The sequence below is a fragment of the Didymella exigua genome, assembly GCF_010094145.1.
Source record: "Didymella exigua CBS 183.55 unplaced genomic scaffold M421scaffold_5, whole genome shotgun sequence".
Classification (NCBI taxonomy): Eukaryota; Fungi; Ascomycota; class Dothideomycetes; order Pleosporales; family Didymellaceae; genus Didymella; species Didymella exigua.
In genome coordinates this window covers 640690-661388 of record NW_022984779.1, presented here as the reverse complement: position 1 = coordinate 661388, position 20699 = coordinate 640690, and the positions used below count along the sequence as shown (strand labels likewise).

Here is a 20699-nt window from a genome sequence, read left to right as displayed (position 1 = left end):
GGAGGAGCAGTCTCAGCCGCACTGTTCTCCAAAGCTAGATCGACGCTGCCTTTGGCGGTGGTAGTGGGCTGCGCAGCGGCTTCAGTGGCAGAAAGCTGGGTGACGGGAGCTTGGGTAGTGACGGGGTAGGAAGTGTATATGGTAGTGAAGCCGCGGTCATCGTAGCCAGTCCAGATCAAGGGCCTAGAATCTCCAGAAGATGCCGATTGCGAAACTGCAGGCGATGCCGTAGAGGAAGCGAGAGGGGATTGCTGTAGCTTATTGTTAGCATGACGATTAGAAGTTTTGGAGGGTGCACACTAGGCTTACTGACAGGAGCTGAGCTGGGTGGGAGTACTTTGCCTGAATCAGAGACAGTCCACCCGCTCGGAAGCCCGGGGTAGTTACCAAAGGTAGGCTCAGGAGTAGCTGAGGATGTACCTGGGATCCAGGGATACACGCTCGGTCGCTCGTAATCCGAAGAGGTCCTTGAAGGGGTGAAAGGGAGGGGAGCGCCAGTGGCAGTCGCAGTGATCTGGGGCGAGTCGCTGTTGAGCGGCTTATCTCCACCGGAGTAGATTGTACCGCCGTTGGATTTGATCGACTGCCATGTTCCGCTGGTGTCGCTGTAAGAATACTGACTTCCAGTAGAGTAGTCCTGGACCTTGAGGGACTTGACAGTCATGGTGAAAGGTCCCTTGGTGTAGTCGGTAGGACCTCTAGCCCACTCGATAGTTCCGGCGGCGTTGCTTGGGTCACCACCAGCCCAAGCCCCAAACTTGATCTGCATAGGCGTCTGGGGGTACTGATTCTCAGCGTTGGCAGGCTCGAGAGTACGGACAGTCTTGCCGTCAATCTGCCAGACGATCTGCTCGGGTGTCCACTCAATGGTATATGTCTTGAAACCAGATTGACTGCCAGCGTCGGCATGGAACGCACCACGGTTATACGAGGTGGTTTGGCCCTTGCCGAAGTAGTTGGTCTGAACCTCATCCGGATCTGAACCGAGCCACTCCCAATCAATCTCGTCAAGCGTGTCAGACTGCATGACAAAGCTGCTAACTATGCCTGCACCGGGTGCCGCCTTCAGGACAACGTCGACTTTGCCAAACATGATGTACCACTTCGATGTAAGTTGAGGCGCATCGCCAGACTTAGAAATGGTGAACGAGACGCCGTCCTTGCCATATGTGGGGCTCGACTGGGGTGTGAAGCTGTTGGATTCGGAGCTGAGTTCGATGTTGACGGTACGAGCGAGCGCGGAATCAGCCGGGCAATCTGTCCGTACTGTAGGATTACAATTGGTGTATGTTTGTGCGGTGGAGGGGGCAATGAGGCACGCTGCCGAGGCGAGCGCCGCAAGAGCTCGTATCGTAGAGCGCATGTCGGTTGTGTTATGTGTAAATGATCGATGCCAACAAAAGCTGCCGCGTAGTAGATGTAGCACAGATGTATCGGGCAACTGATGAAGTGATGTCGAGATAGCGAGCGCGTGCTGCGGATTGTGTAAGTGAAGAATAGATAGTAGTGCTAATGATACCAGCGATCGAGAAGTGGATAGTGAATGGTGTAATGCTTGTGACAGGCCCTGTAGGCCGGCTGATATATGCTGACAAGATTACTGCCAGCCATCCTACAGCTGTGACCTACGTGTTAGTCGATAATCAAGGCCTAAGGGCGCGGCACTCTGCGCAGTGCATGGATGCGAGGGCTGGGAGGTGGTTGGGACCAGCCACCTTTGGGCACCATAGCAGCAGCTGGCCAGCGAACACGAGTAATGGCAGGAACAAAGTATGACGCCGTTGCTGTTCGAAAAGCCTGGAATCAGGCGCTTCCAGTCATTAGGCAGGATGTGGAAGGCATACGGGAATCATGTAGGTGGGTGGTCAGCGTGGCGCATGCCAATCGTGCCAATTGTGTGGCAGGAGTGCGCCACCTCCACCACAAAACCTACCAAATTCTTCGAGACTTTGCGTGCCGACTAAATTTGGACACTGCTGCACCTGCACATGATTTGCTTCTAGATCGTCAATAGTGCCATCAGCCGGAGACCCTGCATACGTCGAGTTTGAAGGATTCAATCCTCCTTGTTCGGCATTTCTGAGTCACGCGGGCACTACATACAAACTATCGTAGTACGAGGTCTCATCGCCAAAACCATCTGAAGTAACATCACACGGCCATGTCTCTCACAAACGCAACACCGCTAGCTATCGCTCAGTCGGCTAGAGAAGGCTCAAGAACACTTGCTGTCCTGAAGACCGAGGAGCGCAATGCCGCATTGACTGCAATCCACAAGGCGCTAGCAGACGGCAAGGAGGATGTCCTGTCAGCCAATGCGAAGGACCTGGAGGCCGCAAACAAGGCTGCAGCTGGTGGGACACTAAGCACAAGTCTGGTTAAGAGATTGGATCTGGGAAAGCCGGGGAAGTATGAGGACATGCTTCAGGGCATCCTCGATGTGGTGGAACTGGAAGACCCGAGTATGTTCAATCACTCAAGCTTCAACGGAATCGCCGTTGATTGCGGAACACCAATTGGTCTTTAGCTGCATAAACTGACACCTTACAGTCAACAAGACGACTGCAAAGACGCTGCTCGATGATAATCTTACTCTGTCGAGGATCACATGTCCCATTGGCGTGCTTTTGATCATCTTCGAGGCTCGCCCTGAGGTCATCGCCAATATCTCCGCACTAGCGATCAAGTCTGGAAACGCAGCAATTTTGAAGGGAGGAAGAGAATCTAGCAACAGCTTCGCAGCTATTGCGGCCATCATCTCTAAGGCTCTGGCGTCTACGGCAGTCCCCTCAAGTTGTCTGCAGCTCGTCCAGACTCACGATGTTATCGCAGATCTTCTCAGGCTAGACACTTACATTGACCTGTGCATTCCTCGCGGCGGAAACAAGCTTGTCCGCTATGTCAAGGACTCTACCGCTATCCCGGTTCTGGGTCACGCAGATGGTATCTGCTCGACATACCTCACCAACGACTATCCCGCCGAGAAGGCAGCAAAGATTGTTGTCGACGCAAAGTGCTCATACCCGGCCGGCTGCAATGCGACCGAGCAGCTCATCGTCGAAGAGTCTGCACTCTGCACATCGCTGCCTGTCGTTGCTGATGCTCTCCTCAAGAAGGGAGTGTCACTTCGCTGCGACCCAGCGTCTCTGTCCGCTCTCCAGAGCAAGCTCGACTCGCACTCGTCTGCTTTACTACAGATCGCTGGACCAGAAGACTTCGACACTGAGTTCCTCGACTATACCATCGCCATCAAGACCGTTCCCTCTGTCGCCGAAGCAATCTCGCACATCAACGCACACGGCTCGCACCACACAGATGCCATTCTCACCAACGACGAGTTCACTGCACGCTCATTCATGGCTGCCATTGATTCTTCATCAGTGTATTGGAACACTTCTACCCGCATGGCTGATGGCCAGCGCTATGGCTTCGGCACAGAAGTCGGAATTTCGACAAACAAGATTCACTCACGCGGACCCGTCGGATTGGAGGGCCTGTGTATCTACAAGTGGGTGATTGTAGGCGATGCGCAGGTCAGCACCGAGTACGGCGCGGGTGGAAAGCAGTGGAAGCACCAGAAGCTGCCCGTTGGTGACAATGAAAGTGTTGCCCAAAACGGCGAGGAGAGGGATCTGTTGAAGAAGTTTCGAGCGAGTAAGGCACAGCAGTAGACAGATGGAAAGCAGGTAGCGGGGTCATTGAAAAACCTCGTTATCGTACAAACACCGTGTCACCAAAAGTCTAGAGCAATGTAGAAGTTAATTACGCAATAATGCACCTACACACTCATCTCAGGACCCTCAGACCATACCGACCTACCATGACCCACCGCTTTCGCACGTACAAGGCCTCTCTCGCCCTGACTCGCGCCTTCGACACCACACAGCTCCTCCGCGGCCGCCCAGCAATCAAACCACTACCCTCGGTGATCGAAATCTGTCTTCTTCGCTCTCCACACAGATGCTCGCGTACCAATGTCTCAATCGCCATCGTCCTTGTACACAGCCCTGACCACATGATCAGCGACCGTTTGGCAGCCCTTACATCTCGGCGGTACCCGCTGTAACACGCGTCTGCCGTGTGTCGGTCGGCCCGCATTGAGCCCGTTGGCTGATCCTGCCATGTTGCACAGTTGGAGACAAGGCTGCTGAATCAGGGCTTGAACCAAGGGTGGACACTGTGGTGCGACCGAGCCAGCAAATGGGCCGAGATCGACAAGGGATATCGCGGTTGCTGTGCAGCTACTGGTGACGTCGTAAAGCTTGAAATTACCGCGGTGGGGCGATCGCAGGTCGAGGTCCAGCAAGCAGTGAATCTCCGGCTTGAGATAGGTAAGTGATTTGTGCAGAGCTGCAATGTTCACAGCGTGTGCAATGAGAGGCGAAGGATTGAAGAAGATACAAGGTCTATTGCGATGCTTTTGTAAACGCGCCTGCTCTAAGCAAAGCATGATCTCAATGCTGCGCATGCTTGCTATCTACCAAAAAGTCCACAATGCGAACTCCTGCCTCTTTCCAAACCCCAGATGCTGATATGTGGTATCCCGTAATGTCTCAAAGTCATGTTCGCTCGTCAAAATCTAAAGCTGCAAACAGCCTACTCCTGCTTGTTCAAGTTGTTCTGGCCGACCTTCCTGTAGATTTGAGCACCGTCCTGGAGGCGGCGCTCCTCGTTCTTGCGGCCGTTGACGAAGTCGGGGTAGTTAAGGGTAAGCTCAACAGCACCGTTGACAATGGCGTCGACAGCCTCCACACCCAACATGAACGAGTGGTCCTGGTTACCAACCTCGTAACGCCACGATCCGAAGCGACCGCGCGAGTAAATGCCCTTGTCCTGGAGAGCAGGGAGCAGCTTCGTGAGAACGCCCTCACGCTCGAGCGAAGGTGTGGGGTAACCGTGGTCGAAGCGGCGGTGGTAGGTGGAGACAATCTCGTCCTCGGGCTTGATCATCTCGGTGTTGATGAGACCCTGGATGCAGTCCTTAAGCATATTCTCCTGGTCAACTGGCTTCATGCTGGATTCGGAAACCTCCAACATGATCGACCAGTAAGGTCCCTCCTGAGGCTCAGTGGACTTGGGCTTGGAGCCGTTGGCAAGCTGCTGGGTGGCCAACTTGACGTCCTTCTGAGGCTGGTTGTAGGGCGAGTAGTTGGAGAAGATGGTCGCACGGTAGAAGGGGCAATCATCCTCGGGGAAGTACAACCAGCACTTGTCGCCGATGCGCTCTGGGCGCTCGCCACGGAGACCGACACCAATAACGTGGGTGCTGGAGTAAAAGAGATCCTTGCTGAGAGCCTGAAGCTCCTTGTCGCCCATTGTGTCAACGAGCTGGTCGACAGCCATGGTGTTAATGAGCTTCTGGTACTTAACAGTACGACCATCCTTCAGTGTAACCTTCTTGCCATCGGCATCGACCTTTGTGACTGTGCTGTTATCGCCATAGCTGGTCTTCTCCTTGGGGAGTGTGTTTGCGACAGCGATCCAGATACCACCGGTTCCATCCTTGGCGGGGAACTTGAAGGTGGCGTTGGGGCCCCAGTTTCCTGCAGTCTTGTTGTGGATGATGTTGTTGATGACACCCTTGACATTGGGAGCCGCGACACGCTCACCGAGCCATGCGCACTGCATCTTGGTGGTGGGCACAGCCCAGACCTTGTAGTTGTAGGGCCTCATGAAGAGGTCGGCGATACCGACACCCATCTGTCGTAGAATCCACTCGTCGAAGTCCTTGGGCTTTGTATTGGCCACGCGGGCCTCGAGGGCAGCGTCGATCAGTCCGTCAACGCACTTCGCCTGGTCGTCCTTGTTCAACATGGACAAGTTGTTCTGGAAGGGGTAGGGGACCCATTGCTCCTTGCAGCGGACGTAAGAGATACGCTGGTGTGTAAACCAGTCGTCCTCCTTGGGGAGCGCCTCGTCGATAACGTCGTCGAAGTACTTGTAGTGGGAGAAGATAACATGGCCACCGACATCGTAGAGCTACCGCGGTGTTAGACTCGAGTCTGCAACAATTCAATTGATGCCTGGGTACTCACGAAGCCCTCAGGTGTGGTGTCAGTAGAGGCCAGACCACCGGGAGTCTCGTTCGAGTCGACAATCAGCCATGAGGGGCCGTCCTGATGCTTGTTAGCAGTTACCCCACTACGTAGACAGTGCCCTCGGACGTACAATCTGGTGAAGACGCTTTGCTGCTCCCAGACCGGTAGGACCAGCACCGATAACGAGCACGTCGACGTTGCTGTGCGGCAGTCAGTTCGATTCTGGTGGGAGGGCATGCGGGGAGGCGGTGAACGTACATTTCCTCCTTGTTGGATCCCATCTTGCCTTGAAGAATCTCTTGGAAACTGGGAACTCTTTTCAATGTTTGGCGAGCGTAATTCAACATTCACTCGGCGATCGAGCAGGTGTTATGGCAATTGAACAGTCGGCAGGTGGAGCAGTGGCCAAAGGCGCCTGGGGCGTAGTGTGAAATATAGCTGCTCCGATTAAACAAGCGCGCCAAGGATCACTGTTGATGGGAAGTGTGTTAGGGCGGGTCCAGAGTACTCGGGCCAACACCCAGCCTGGGGACAGACAAGCAGCTGCATCCGCCAGAAAAGGGGCATTGCACATCTATCCGCTGCTCGCGAGACCTGTCAGCGTGGGCGCACTGATTGGCTGCGGGACCCTCGTCGACGCAGCGTGCTGGAGTGTCTCGCGCGCTGTCTAGGGATTGTGTGAGTTTTGGTCTCTGTGTCGCCGCACATGGTGCAGCTTCCCTTGGACGCGGGCCTCAATCGTGGCCGAATGAAGCAACAGTGAAGCTTCGTAGTTTCACATCCACAGCAGCAGACGGACGACGCATCTTGTTCGTGTGCCGGTCGCAGCCAGCAGTGCAACCCTGCCAGGCTGCATCTCCATTGCGCACACAGTTCTCGAGACGACGACATGCATGGCCCCTTTTGCAGGCCACGGGAGGCTCTGCGGCAGGTGTCGCAAAACACCGGCGCTGGCCAGCCAGCATGCAGCATTGTGATTCACGATGTGCTCTCCTGCAATCAGCGCGTTTGCGAGGGAGCTGTCTGCCGAATCTATGCGAGGGAGCACATGTTGCAGGCCAGCGCAGCTTGACCGTTTACGAGGGCTGCAGCAGACTCAGGTTTTGGGATGCTATTTTGGGGCGCCGGGATATGTCGCCGCTAGATGATGGATTGCAAAAGCAGACCCGCCGTTAAGTTTCAACGCGTACTCGTTGACATGCGGTGTTCTTGCTAGGCACAGAGCGCCATCCAAAATTTGCGACAATCTGTAAAATTCAGCGCAGATTGGCCGCCCGCGCTGCGGCAATTGCTTGCGCGTACATCCACGGCAGATCTGTTTCACGTCGCTTCTGGCGCGCTCGCAGCCGTGCTGCTCCCGGCAATCCTCATCTGGCGAGCGCGCTGGTGTGTGGCCACAAAGGCTTCTCGAAGACTTCACTGGGCAACGGCGCACCCCTACTTCATACTCTAATTGAGTCTAACCTTACCCAAGCGCTCCCCTGTGTGACGCTCATACCGAGAGGCGTGCTGATTTCCGCTCCGCTCCCTCCCCTAGCGCGCCTGGCCCGTCACCTCAACAGTCCTAGGGTGCGTGCAAGGAGCTGCGTATTAGCGGTAGCGATCAGTGCTTGCGTGTTTTATATCCAGCCTCCCTCCTGTGCGCGGCGACCGTGTACACGAGAAAACACAACTCTTCAGTGCAGCCTGTGTGACACCTTGTGCATCGTTCCTGCTCCCCTTTGCCGCGAGACCCTCCCACGCTCCCACTCCCACATCGCGCCGATTGCTCACCGGCGTTGACGTTCCCAGCGCAGTGACCACCTTCTTTTGGCCTCGAGAATCGACTGCGCTCAACGACACCTCTCCTCAGCCGTTCACTACTCAACACCACACACTTACCCAATATGTCTCAAGACGAGAAGGCCCGCTCCTCGGTCGACGCAGCGCGCGACACCGCGCTGCCCGTCCTGCCGACGGTGAACCCAGACGCACCCACACCGAAGCCAAATGCGCCGGCCTCCTTTCACCCTGCCGTCTACGTTGCGTATGTGGGAGCACTTCTGCAGCACTGAGGGCACTTACTGACGCCGCGCAGGACATGGATCACTCTCAGTTCGAGCACAATCGTCTTCAACAAGTACATTCTGGATACGGCAAAGTTCCGTACGTCATGCCTGCCCGCACCTTTTTTAACCCAGCTAACGAGTCTGGCAGACTTTCCCATCTTCCTAACAACATGGCATCTGGTCTTTGCGACCGTCATGACCCAAATCCTCGCACGCTTTACGACGATTCTTGACTCAAGAAAGAAGGTGCCCATGACTGGCAAGGTCTACCTCCGTGCAATCGTGCCAATCGGCCTCTTCTTCAGCCTGAGTTTGATCTGCGGTAACCAGGCATACCTGTACCTTAGTGTTGCCTTCATCCAGATGCTCAAGGTGCGTACAGACGACAACGGAGAAATTGAGGCCATACGCTAATTCAGACAGGCTACTACCCCTGTCGCTGTCCTGCTCGCAACCTGGGGTATGGGAATCGCACCCGTAAACCTCAAGGTCCTCGGCAACGTATCCTTCATCGTCCTCGGTGTTGTCGTTGCGTCATTCGGCGAGCTCCAATTCGTGATGGTCGGTTTCCTCTTTCAGGTCGCCGGTATTGTCTTCGAGGCTACTCGTCTTGTCATGGTTGAACGCATTCTGAGCTCGAAGGAGTTCAAGATGGACCCCCTTGTCTCGCTCTACTACTACGCTCCCGCTTGCGCCGTCATGAACACCATGGTTCTGATCTTCACCGAGCTTCCCCAGCTCACCATGAGCGACATCCACCGTGTTGGTGGTCTCACCCTGTTTGCGAACGCCACTGTTGCCTTCCTTCTCAACGTCTCCGTTGTCTTCCTGGTATGTTTGATGCCATTTGCAAACTCGACAATGCTAACAAAGTCGTAGATCGGCAAGACCTCGTCTCTCGTCCTCACTCTCTCGGGTGTCCTCAAGGACATCCTCCTCGTTCTCGCATCGATGTTCCTCTTCCGCGACCCCGTCACTCTTCTCCAGGCTTTCGGCTACAGCATTGCGCTCGGCGGTCTTATCTACTATAAGCTCGGTGGTGAGAAGCTGAAGGAGGCTATCAGCGCTGGTGGCATGAAGTGGGCCGAATTCGGCCAGAACCGCCCCGCGCTCCGCAAGCTGATTGTCTTCGCCGGTGTCGTTGCCTCTATGTTCATGATCCTCGGCAGCCTCGGTCCCCGCTACGCCCCTGACCAGACTGGCAAGCTCTACGACGGTGTCCAGAGCGGCATTGGCCACGTTCTCGGCGAGAAGGGCGCGTAAGCATCACATAATCAAAAGCGGATCTTGAGGATATAAGCAGCATATCTGATTACACTTCTTCCATGTTTTTCTATCCTGTATTCGGAGTGGCTATGGGACGATTTGGGGGGGTTGGTGTTGAGATCATAGACAAGCGGGCTCTTGTGGACCCTGTGTACGACGCACTGATTTTGAATTGTTCTTCCATTTTCCACCTTCCCAGTTCAACGCATGTTAGGGAGCAATGAGGCGAATCAATGAGAGCCATACGCCGTATATAAATAGATTTCACAGTGCTGTGTCTGCGGAGGACTTGGATCAGGTACATACTTCTTAATGGTAATCGACTGTGATACCGGTAGTTTTTAGATTAACGCCAAGTGTCTCCGTATAGGTGTAGATGAAAATGAGCTATACATGAAACTGCAATCCTCCTCTAATAGAGACTTGACCACAGGAGACCATGGCTTACTACGTCAGAAGCTCAAAAACATCTCTCAGATCAGCATTCTTTGAACAGTCAGTCTGCGGCCCAGCGAAATAGAGTCCGACCACACCGTGTGCCAGATACTACCTCAGGCTACCGCCTACTTACCCATGCTGGTGAGGTACTGCTCCCACCCCTTCTCCAACAAATCGCCATCCTTCCTGAGGACCTCCTTCTCATTCCCCTCCATCCACACCCTCAACCTCTCCCTGACCTCCTCATCACTCGCCCCGAGGATCCTCACCGCCAACAACGCCGCATTCGTGCTGTTGTTGATACCCACCGTCGCCACCGGCTCGCCCCGCGGCATCTGCGTCATGCTCACCAGGCTGTCCCAGCCATCCATATGCGTCGCCTTGACGGGGAGTCCAATAACAGGCAGCGTGGTCCAGGATGCGCACATACCAGGCAAATGGGCGGCACCGCCTGCTGCGCCAATGATGACGCGGAGCCCCTTCGAAGCAGCGGTTTTCGAGTACTCCCGCAGCCAGTCGGGCGTGCGGTGCGCGGACGTAATGCGTGTCGTGAAGGGGATCTGGAGTTTCTCGAGGATCTGAAGACCCGCTTTTAGCACGGGCAGGTCCGAGTCGGAGCCCATGATTACGGCGACGAGGGGCTGCGAGGCCGCTGGATCCGCGGTCTTGGGTACGAGAGCCTTGCCCTTTTGTTCGTCAACGAAGTCTACGAGTGGTTGGATGGCTTGCACTGCTTCACGCAGTGTGGGGCGCGTGATGGTAAGGTGACCCATCTTACGGCCGGGGCGCGAGTCACCTTTGCCGTAGAGATGGATGGAAGCGTCTGAGTTCTCGAGCGCGAACTGGGCAACCTTCTTGTCAGAGTCTGGCGTGGATGCACCCAGGATGTTGAGCATGATCGCGGGTTCCTTGAGGCGGAGTTGATAGGGCTTGATGGGAATGTCCAGGATAGCGCGGAGGTGGGCGTCATACTGCGAAATCGGGCAGGCCTCAATGGTGTAGTGGCCTGAGTTGTGTGGGCGTGGTGCGATCTCGTTGATCAGGAGGGAGTCGTCCTTCAGTAAGAACATCTCAACGCCGAAGACGCCCTTGCCTTCGAAGGCGGCGATGGCCTTCTTGGCGAGATCTTGCGCACGCTGAGAGGTAGTTGGTGAGACGTTGCGGGGAGGAGTGTATGTGAGCTTGCAGATGCTGTCCTCGTGGACGGTCTCGACGGTAGGGAAGGACAGGACGCCATCCTTAGTCTTCACAACCATGACAGCTAACTCCATGCTGAAGTCAGCCCACTTCTCAGCATATAGAGGGCGACCGCCCAGTGCCTTGATAGCTGCATCGATATCTCCCTCACTCTTGACAACAAAGTTGCCCTTGCCATCGTACGCTTCTGTCTTGCTCTTGAGCATGTATGGGTACCCATATTCAGTTCCAACCTCTTTCAGTCCCTCTGCTCCTTTCCCTTCCAAATCGATGCTCTCGGCAACATCGACTCCATATTGCTTGAGGTGCTGTTTCTGCGCGTATTTGTCTTTGATGGTGCGCAATGTCTTCCAGCTTGGCTCAACGGTGACTTGCCCCGCTACTTCCTCGAGCATCTGTGTATCCACGTGCTCGATTTCCACGGTAACTACGTCACACTTTTGAGCTAGCTCTTTGACCTTGGCTGCGTCCTTGAATGATCCCTCGATGTGGCCGTCATGTGCTGATATCTGTTTCGCTGGAGAGTTTGCGGCATCCAGAACGTTCACTTGAATGTTAAGCCTGTTGGCAGCTTCGATGAGCATGCGGCCGAGCTGGCCGCCCCCGAGAACACCAACCTTGCGCTGGTCAGCCATTGCGATGTTTGATTTGCGATGTGAGGTGTGACAAATCGTGGAGGCAGTCAAGTTGATGACTGCTTTAGGTAAGTCACGAATCGGGGCAAGGTCGTGCAGGACTGGTTCAACGTGGGGTGCACGAAAAATTTAGTTCGCGGATCTTTCAACGAAAACGACAATTCTGCGATTGGCCGGGAGGCGCGCAATTTTTGTCACCAATACGGGTTTGCGAATCCTCTTACTGCCTCCAGGCTGAAATATCGCATAGTGTATGTCACATGCACGGTCGAGAAAGGCATATTGCTAACATGCAGTCACTGTAGGGGTATAAATTCATGAGAAAATACCATGAGCCTCGAGTGCTCATTGGTGGGCGTCCATTGCATATACGGACATTGAGTATCTTTTTGTGAACCAGCCAAGGGCTCACGCCAGCCGTGATGCACGCTTCGTAAATCAATTCCCATGACCGTGACCACGCCAGCAACCCAGACAAATCGTTCCACCTCAAGCTCAAGCAATCGTTTAGACCTTGAAACCCCTGGACCTTCTGCGGCCACGAGCGCGCTCGAACTTGCGGCCCTTGGACTCGATGTAGGGCTTCTTGTTGGAGTGGGGACCAAAGCCGAAGTGCTTGACGGACTCACGGGAGTTCTTGGGTCCACGAAGGAGGACGGTGTTGGCACCAGTGGGGAAACGGGTGGCAACCTCGTCAATGGTGAGGACCTCACCACCGGCCTTCTCGATGCGGGCGCGGGCCGAAGCGGTGAAGCGCATGGCAGCGACGGAGAGCTTGGGGAGCTCGAGGAGGCGGTTGTCGTCGGTGACGGTGCCGACAATGACGATGGTCTTGCCCTCGTTGTTCTTCGCGTTGGCCTTGTTGGCGGAGGTGGCGACGATCTTGGAGAGAGAGACGGGAGGGCGGTTGATCTTGGACATCATAAGACGTCGGAGAACAACCTTGTTGAATGGCGCATCGGTACGGCCTGTGTCGCTGTTAGCCCACCAATTCCACCTCGCGTGCGCACCCTGCTGAGCTTGTACTTACGGGCAAGGAACTTGTACAGACGAACCAACAGCTTAACGTAGGGGTTGGTTGACTTAGGGACCTCTGTATACTCGTCAACCTCCGCTCTCGCGAAATTTCATGTCTGCGTCCAAAGGACAGCTTCGCCAGCGCTTGCGCGCCGACTCGACGGGGGCTCACATACTGCGGTGCCCGTCTCGAACATGGTGGCGGTCGAGATCAATTCCCATCTTGACTGATTTTGCTCGTGGTGTTGTCGGGGAGCTGTGGGTTAGTAACGACGATGAAGTTCGGAAGGCAGGAGCGAATTTCGACTGTGGGCAATCTAGCGGGACGCTAACGCAATGCACGTGACCGGCGCCTCGAATGCGCAGGAGTGACCCACGCCGGAGCCTCATCAACTTGACCGACACAGGTTCTTGGCCGCCCTGCAGAACGCACGTAAGCACATTTGCGAACTATGTACTACAATCAAATCATAGGCCTTATAACATATGTGGCGTGTGAATCACTCCAATAGTATTCGAGTCTGAGAACACCGCGGCGCTGGCAGCTTGCACGAGATGCGCGAAGCCCTCCAGGACTACCATCAAGTATATATTGCATCTATCTCGGTGCCAAGAGACGACGATTCAGGCTTTGCACTATCGAGAGTCTGCTCTCAGGGGTAGATTCGATCGTGCAGCTTGGAGGTAGCCAAACTGTCGACGTACTGCACATTTGGGATCACAGCAGAACGACATCCAGTAAACGTATTGGAGCATGAAGGCGCACCAGAGAGAACAAAGCACATTGTAACGTTAGAGTTCCGTTCCCAATAACGATCCACAATCTCTGCAGCCTCTTCAAGTTTCTCTGCCGCACTTCCCAATTCGTCCCAGGCCCACTATTGAACATGAATACAGCGTCTGGGCTCACTCTCCTGTCCATATCGGCCACACTCTCAAACAGTGCCGTTTGCGGTGGAACAATTCTTAGCCCAGAGCCGCTCATTATCCCATCGAAACACTCAGAGCGAAGCTTGTCCTCGATCCACTTCAGTCCAGTCCCAGGGTCGGTGTCGTTGGTCTGGAAAGAGGGAACGTCGAAGCCTGCGTTGCGGATCTTGTTCTCGTCGGCGGCTATGGCGGCTTCGATCTGATCGGATGTGCCGAATAGCTGGTGGAAGTAGTCTGGGATGGCGGCGTGAACGAACAGGCCCGAGATGAGGATTTTGAGCTGCTCCGCTCAGTAGGTTGGGGGAACATTTCGTTTGCTTAAATGTATGATGGGTGTGCTGACATGCTGGAAATGGATAAGGGGCTCAGCAGGACAGTAACTTTCACAGCTATACGAAAGCACTCTCCACTTCACAGTGGATGTATTGTCGCCCTCGCCGTCATTGTAGCAGCGAAAGCTCGATGTTCGGATCCCAAGGATGTCTCTCTCCACATGAGAGTCAAAGTAGAGCCTATCGACATTTGGCGAGGTTGGGCGTTTGGTGACCTGAGGTGTCCAATGGTAAGGCAGAAGTTTCAGATCAACAGCTTTGTCACGCTACGTCACGCTTCGGAATCATACCGCTGCACGCCAAGTATGGGGTTGCTTGTACTTGATCAAACGTGGTCAGATACCTCGAAAATACTGAGTGAATTTGATAATTTTAGGCATTGCAGATTTCCTACCGTGTTGGCCGAAGACGCGTCGTACTTCTTCTCAGCCAATAAACTTCCCACCACAATAAACGCACACATCGCAGGCCTGAAACATCACACTCGAGAGGCTCACTGGGGATTCTGCCTCCAGTTCGCCAGCCTCCTGTGCCTGCGCGAACTCTTCGCTTAGAAATGGTGTGCTGCAAATGCCGCAATACTTTGTGATACCAGGAGCTTGAATGGCCAACAGGCTGATACCACAGCGTGGAAACTCATGTCCGTTGGTGCAAGCAGCCATTGTGAGGTCGGTGAAGGGTATTGGCGCTGAGCAGAAGTCGCACAGATCTGTTGCCGCATCGGGTGTGCGCGCCGAATTCGATGATGATATACCGATGTCCATAGCGCTTGCGTTTGTCTCATTCGACGTAGCTGTCCCGGTTTGGTCAATCGGTACTTCTACAGTTCCGTCTATGGTCTCGTCCTCTGCTTCATTCGGGAACAGTAGACTATCGATCAACGCTGTCAGACGCTTTTGATGCGCAATGATCTCTTTGCTGAATGGCGTATGTGCCAACGCTGGGGGCAGCTTCTGCAATACTGTCGCCAGTCGATATGTGATGAGAGTCCTTGACAACTCATTTGAGGATGTGTCGTTACAAGCATACGACACTAAGGTGCTGTAGCGATCTTTCAGTGTGTTCTCGTCGAATACTGCAATCGTCTTAAGCTCCTTGACAATACTTTCCAAGTTGTTCACATCAACAGCGCCTAAAGTGCGGCCTGAGCTGTCAACAGGTCCGTAGGCCTGCATCATCTTCTCCACTGCTTCTTCTGCGAATGCAGGCATTTGGTCCGCGTCTTCGACAGTATTCTCCACTAGCTTCTTCAAGGTAAAGAGTAGATTTTCCGCAGTCGTATTCCGTGTTGGGAAACTTTCGCGAATCTTACTGTACTGTTTGAGAGTGCTGAGTGCAATGGTCCCGCGCCGATCAGCTGGGGGCCCGTACTCGATTGAGTCGGAGGGGTGTAAGCTATTGCATGCAGCAATGAAATCTCCCAATGGAGAAGCTGTCAGGCCCCACACCTTCGTCTTGCTATGTCCTTTCAAGTCGTTCTTGACACTGAACAAGACCATACTGTTTTCGATCTTCTCTTTCCAGTTGGGAGCTTTGCCACGCTCCAATGCGCCATGTGTCTTCTGTAGCACGGCGGTCGGGGACTGTATAGTCGAGAGTAATGAGCTAAAATGCAACCGTGGTGGAAAGTGTGTGTCGCAGTCCCAGGCCACACCCGACACCTGATCCCAGCGTCCGTCAAGATCGTGCGAGATCGTATTCACAATCGATGCATCCTTAGCAGAGATAGTCGCATAGACCAGGCCTGAGTGCGTGAACAAAGCTAGCGTGAGCTGATCGCTACAATCAGGTTGTGGGCACCAGGAAAGGGGTCCACTGTATCGGAGGTTCATTCCTGGATATGCGACTTCATCGCTAAGCGAGATGTTCCCGTCACTGCAGATGACAGGTCGTGCTCTTACATCTTCGTTGGTCGCGTAGATAACCACAGATCGGTATTGATCATCTTGCCTGATCCAAGGGCTCCAGGCTACGTGCGGTATGAACCTCTGCTGCTGCACCATATCCTCAAATAGCTCGGGGTCTGTGAACGTAGTCGCCTGATCTGGTATGAGGGATGCGTCTGCTAAAACTTCGGCCTTCCAGGTGCGTGATGAGCCAAGGGTAGATGTTGGTGAATCTACGACCATGAAGACTACTTGATTATCGTCATTTGAGACGGCAAGATACTGCCGCTCATATGAAACTTGCGTGCCCATCGTGTTGCATCCGCTAGGCAAGGACGGCGCCCATGCCATCGCTCGTACGCGACTCCGCAGTCGCAACTGCTCCTCAGCACTTACGGAGATAGAGCTGGTCTGTGCAGTCGTGTTCTTGGAGAAGTACTCTGTGAGCGCATTGTTGATCAATAGCCTCCGGTTCCAACTCGACTCTTCGTTAAGCTTGCCTTCGGCTGACCATATGGAAAGCACCAGGTTCGATGTGAGTACGGCGAGAGCACATCGTCGATGCTTTGCAAGACCTGGCGGTGACCAGGATATTGCAATCGGCACACTCGGCGATATCTCCTCGCCGATTGAGAAGTTTGACAATGGCGCGGGGTTCTTGAGTGGCAGTTCGTCATTAGAGAACCAGGGCACTTGGAGTGGAACGTGCTGCCACTGTGGAACGTCGTTGTCTCGTTCGTAAGACACAGTATTTGGAAACTGTTCTCTGTCAGCTTTGACTCGTCGTCTTTTGCTTGTGGGGAGGTTACCAAAAGTTCGACGCGCTCGTCAGAAGCTAGCGCAATAATGTTGTCTTGCGACCAGTCCAGAGCATCGACACAGGATGGCCAGCATCTCAGCTCCGTGACGTCCGCCATTATAGCTGGTTGTAATATGGATCTACAATCGGTGTGCTGGACTCGATCATTGCGTCGAGTAAAAAGAGTGAATAGAACCTGCACGCGATTGAGGGTCACGCAGACTTTTGCATGACTGTCACCGAGTCATATTCAGCTCGAAACTCGAAGTGAATGGCATTTCCCGGTCGAGATGCTTCCCTCGTGATCAGCGTGACGAACCAGAAGAATGCAGCCGGAAATTCAGGGTCCAGAGCAACGCTTGACTTGGTTGAGACTAGACTCGAGTCTTATCGATTATTGGCGATGGAAAAAGTGAATTTTCCCTCATCATTCGCAGCCACTGCCCCAGATTTCGAAGCACATCCAAGATGGGGAAACGATCAATATCCGAGGTTGGCGACGCCGAGTTGTCCAGGAAGAAGAGCAAGAAGGATAAGTCCGAGAAGAAGTCCAGGAAGGAGGTTGTAGAGGCAGTCGAATCCAATGGTGACATCGCAGAGGTCTCTGAGGCCCAGCGCAAGGCCGCGAAGAAGGCGAAGAAGGCCGGATCTACTCATGTGTCAGAAGACGGGGACGCAGCAAAGGCAGCCAGGAAAGCCGCGCGCAAAGCAGAGAAGAAGGCGGCAAAGGAAGCAGCAAGCGCTGCCACAACAGCGCCTACCTCAGTCGCAACGTCAGCAGCAGCCTCCCGAGTCGAGTCTTTGGCCACGAGCCCCGAGCCCACTGCAGATGGCGTCTATCAGGAAGACAAGGAATTGTCAGCGCTACCTCAGTCTGAAATAGACGCCTTCCTCAAGAAGCACACCGTTACAATCGACGACCCGAAGCCCGAAAAGAAATTGCGTCCAATCGTAAACTTCAAATACCTGCCTATCAAGAACGAGGCTTTCGCCAAGTTCAGTACCCCAACTCCTATCCAGGCAGCGGTATGGCCATCGCTGCTTTCTGGACGAGACGCGATCGGTGTGGCAGAGACAGGATCTGGAAAGACGCTGGCATTCGGTGTACCTTGTGTCAAATACATTCAGTCTCTGCCCAAGAACAAGCGCAAGGGCGTCAAGGCTGTGATTGTCTCCCCTACTCGCGAGTTGGCTGTTCAGATTTATGATCAGCTGGTTGTTCTGGCGGGTCCCGCTGGACTCGGAGTCGTCTGCGTGTACGGGGGTGTACCCAAGCCTCCTCAGATTGAGTCTCTCCGCACAGCATCTATCGTTGTAGCCACACCTGGCCGTCTCAACGACCTCGTCAGTGAGGGCAACGCCAACCTCAGCAACGCCGACTACGTTGTACTTGATGAGGCTGACCGAATGCTCGACAAGGGTTTCGAGGAGCCCATCCGCCAGATCATCACACAATGTCCTAAGAAGCGCCAAACACTCATGTTCACCGCGACGTGGCCTCCTTCGGTCCGTGAGCTAGCGTCCACCTTCATGGTCTCACCTGTCAAGATCACGATCGGTGACAATGTCTCCGGTGAACTTCGCGCCAATATCCGCATCAAGCAGGTTGTTGAGGTTGTAGATCCCCGTGCTAAGGAGCAGCGTCTGCTTCAGCTGCTCAGGCAATATCAGTCCGGAAAGAATAAGGACGATCGTATCCTCGTCTTCTGTCTGTACAAGAAGGAGGCCATGCGTATCGAGCAGTTCATCCAGCGGTCGGGCTTTAGGGTCGGCGGTATCCACGGCGACCTGAGCCAAGACAAGCGCACGGCTTCGCTGCAAGCTTTCAAGGAAGGCAAGGTTCCGCTGCTCGTAGCAACAGACGTGGCTGCCCGTGGTTTGGACATCCCAGCTGTGAAGGTCGTCATTAATGTGACTTTCCCCTTGACGGCTGAGGACTATGTGCATCGCATTGGTCGAACGGGTCGTGCCGGTCAGGATGGTCTTGCGATTACGCTCTTCACGGAGCACGACAAGGGCCTTTCTGGATCGTAAGTTTCATCTAGCGCAGATCCACGAACCTACACTAACAAGACGTAGTCTTATCAATGTCCTCAAGGCCGCCAATCAACCAGTACCGGAAGAGCTGATGAAGTTCGGCACTACGGTGAAGAAGAAGGGTCATGAGGCCTACGGAGCGTTCTACAAGGACACTGGTGACATGAAGGCAGCGACGAAGATTACATTTGATTAGACATCTGAGGTCACCTCGCAGGTTGCCCGCATACACGCTGTCTTTCCAGTCGGCGATGCAAGTGATTAGCTGCATTGCCCTGCAGCTCAGGCGGGGATCGTTTTAACATTACCTAGCGGAGGCGTTTCGGCACACTTCAAAAGTCTCAACTTAGACCGCTACTGTTTGAATATACGGTGTTTGTTGCAGGTTCGAGCACATGAAATTTACACTACTTGTGTCATGCTCGTACGATTCGTGTAGAGTGAGGCCTGTGCGACCCCAGATAATCGCCGTTTACACACTGCCTGCATCGTGAGCGCCCGAACGCCGGCTGTTCAGCCTCCAAGGCGCGGGCCCATCTGCAGGCAGTCTGGCCATTCCAAATCCACTTTTGGTGCGTTCCCACTCCTCTGGTAGCAGGAACACACCAAAAATGCACCAAGCCGCTCCACCCAGCCTGCACCCTCTAACAGTTCACCTCTGCTCCCATCCAATACCCTTACCGCTCTTTACCTCGCTTTAGGCGCGCTTTGAGGGCACGTCCATCGTCACTAAATGGCAGTAGCAGCGCATCAGTGACAGCCCGACCACGCCGTTCCCGCAGCCAAGCTGTCCCCACGCGGGTTTCTCGTGCATGTAGACGCTCTGGCTGGGATGGGCGTGGTCTTTGACGCCTCCGCTAAGGCGACCTCGGGGAGAGTGTGGGTTCGCAGCGTGCGGCAAGGTGTCCAGTGGCGATTTGATTGGTCTTGGAATACTTCCGGATGTGGTCGCCGACTACCACATCGCCGACTGCTGACTGTATGGGCCTGCGAACACGAAACTGCGAATCCTTCGTCCAAGGTCCGAGACGGCGAGGACGCAGAGGGGTTTAATATATATGGTGAAGACACGCTACTGCTCATATAATAATATCGAGGACGCTGTTTCGGAAGCCCTTTTCCCATCAGACTTTGACCGCATACGCTTTGGTGCTTTTTGCACACATCTTGGAATAGACCTTCATTCCCGCGCAAAACAAAGGACAACAACCAAGTGGCTTGACTTTGCTTACGGGCATACGTTTTCGACTCAACCCTTCGATCCGGCGCTGCACAAGACTCTTGCATCATCCGCTGTCACTACCACCCAAAGTTCGTCACTTATCGCCAACATGTGCAAGAAGGCAGCATGCGACGCCTGCAGTACGTCCCCCAGCTTATCTCCGCTATCTTCTCGCAGAAGCACAGACTGACAGCATCTTACAGACAAAACCACGTGGTGGGGCTGCGGCAAGCACGTCTCCGGCGTTATGAACCATGTTCCCGCCGACGAATGGTGCACATGCACACCGCGCGTAACAGTCGAAGATAAAGCCTACCCACCCATGGGCACCCTCGCGGCTGCGTGACTAGACGGGGAATGTGGTTCCCTTGGGACATCGAGGGAGAAGTATCTCTTCTCGATGATCCAGGGCATGAACGGTGGGCCACACGCAAATCACCCGAAGCCAAAGCCGGCAGCAAAGACATGACATGAGGGGAAGGCTGCGGTGGAGAGGATCGATGCACTCCGGGAGTGCAATGAGCAGGGAACAAGGATAAAGGGATACAATCATACCAACAGACGGGTGCTACAGAGATTACAGTCGGGAGATGAGCACATCGCGGCGTTTCTGCAATTTTTGAACAACGCATAGCAACAGCGGCGTACCTTGTTTGCCTGGGATTTCCTTGCATAAGAAGCTGTTAGGTTTCTTGAGATATCGATCACGGATCGTGGAGGGTTCACACAGCGAACGCACAACTGCAGCAGTGGCAATTTAATGACAAACATATCTTTACAACTCCGCCTTTTCGACAAGACCGAACTAGTAACCAACGCCGACCAAACTCTGACCAAGCCCGAGGTATCGTATC

General features: G+C 54.2%; 10 protein-coding genes across 10 annotated transcripts; 4 read left to right on the top strand and 6 right to left on the bottom strand.

Moving 5' to 3' along the window:
• Positions 1-113: 113 nt before the first annotated feature.
• On the bottom strand, positions 114-1363 carry M421DRAFT_48782 (glycoside hydrolase family 16 protein; the record flags this gene model as incomplete). The annotated part of the gene is made up of 2 exons (XM_033594756.1): positions 114-251; positions 314-1363. Coding segments are annotated over 2 exons (1188 nt in total), but the record flags the coding sequence as incomplete, so codon positions are not given.
• Positions 1364-1931: 568 nt separating this feature from the next.
• Positions 1932-3909, top strand: M421DRAFT_417504 (gamma-glutamyl phosphate reductase GPR). Its single transcript, XM_033591489.1, has 2 exons — positions 1932-2462; positions 2551-3909. Exons 1-2 carry the CDS (start codon positions 2162-2164, stop codon positions 3669-3671), a joined length of 1422 nt encoding a protein of 473 aa, XP_033451991.1. The 5' UTR covers positions 1932-2161; the 3' UTR covers positions 3672-3909.
• A 687-nt stretch (positions 3910-4596) lies between these two features.
• Positions 4597-6319, bottom strand: M421DRAFT_2379 (UDP-galactopyranose mutase; the record flags this gene model as incomplete). Its single annotated transcript, XM_033588461.1, has 4 exons — positions 4597-5979; positions 6036-6116; positions 6169-6238; positions 6297-6319. 4 exons carry the CDS (start codon positions 6317-6319, stop codon positions 4597-4599), a joined length of 1557 nt encoding a protein of 518 aa, XP_033451990.1.
• Positions 6320-7924: 1605 nt separating this feature from the next.
• M421DRAFT_55468 (TPT-domain-containing protein) lies at positions 7925-9349 on the top strand (the record flags this gene model as incomplete). The annotated part of the gene is made up of 5 exons (XM_033595307.1): positions 7925-8064; positions 8116-8183; positions 8235-8458; positions 8510-8917; positions 8966-9349. 5 exons carry the CDS (start codon positions 7925-7927, stop codon positions 9347-9349), a joined length of 1224 nt encoding a protein of 407 aa, XP_033451989.1.
• Positions 9350-9661: 312 nt separating this feature from the next.
• M421DRAFT_89984 (phosphoribosylaminoimidazole carboxylase) lies at positions 9662-12836 on the bottom strand (the record flags this gene model as incomplete). Its single annotated transcript, XM_033597812.1, has 4 exons — positions 9662-9675; positions 9924-11681; positions 12252-12633; positions 12816-12836. The coding sequence occupies 4 exons, from the start codon at positions 12834-12836 to the stop codon at positions 9662-9664; spliced, it is 2175 nt and encodes a 724-aa protein (XP_033451988.1).
• Positions 12837-13299: 463 nt separating this feature from the next.
• On the bottom strand, positions 13300-14106 carry M421DRAFT_417499 (uncharacterized protein). The gene has a single exon (XM_033591488.1). It carries the CDS (start codon positions 13622-13624, stop codon positions 13358-13360), a length of 267 nt encoding a protein of 88 aa, XP_033451987.1. The 5' UTR covers positions 13625-14106; the 3' UTR covers positions 13300-13357.
• A 129-nt stretch (positions 14107-14235) lies between these two features.
• M421DRAFT_417498 (uncharacterized protein) lies at positions 14236-16878 on the bottom strand. The gene is made up of 2 exons (XM_033591487.1): positions 16597-16878; positions 14236-16546 (listed from the first exon to the last, which is right to left on the bottom strand). Exons 1-2 carry the CDS (start codon positions 16702-16704, stop codon positions 14327-14329), a joined length of 2328 nt encoding a protein of 775 aa, XP_033451986.1. The 5' UTR covers positions 16705-16878; the 3' UTR covers positions 14236-14326.
• Positions 16879-17024: 146 nt separating this feature from the next.
• Positions 17025-19029, top strand: M421DRAFT_417497 (DEAD-domain-containing protein; the record flags this gene model as incomplete). The annotated part of the gene is made up of 2 exons (XM_033591486.1): positions 17025-18616; positions 18666-19029. Coding segments are annotated over exons 1-2 (1712 nt in total), but the record flags the coding sequence as incomplete, so codon positions are not given.
• A 10-nt stretch (positions 19030-19039) lies between these two features.
• On the bottom strand, positions 19040-20041 carry M421DRAFT_319728 (uncharacterized protein). Its single transcript, XM_033589278.1, has one exon. The coding sequence runs from the start codon at positions 19911-19913 to the stop codon at positions 19374-19376; it is 540 nt and encodes a 179-aa protein (XP_033451984.1). The 5' UTR covers positions 19914-20041; the 3' UTR covers positions 19040-19373.
• M421DRAFT_2374 (uncharacterized protein) lies at positions 19955-20191 on the top strand (the record flags this gene model as incomplete). Its single annotated transcript, XM_033588458.1, has 2 exons — positions 19955-19985; positions 20049-20191. 2 exons carry the CDS (start codon positions 19955-19957, stop codon positions 20189-20191), a joined length of 174 nt encoding a protein of 57 aa, XP_033451983.1.
• Between the last annotated feature and the right edge of the window lie 508 nt (positions 20192-20699).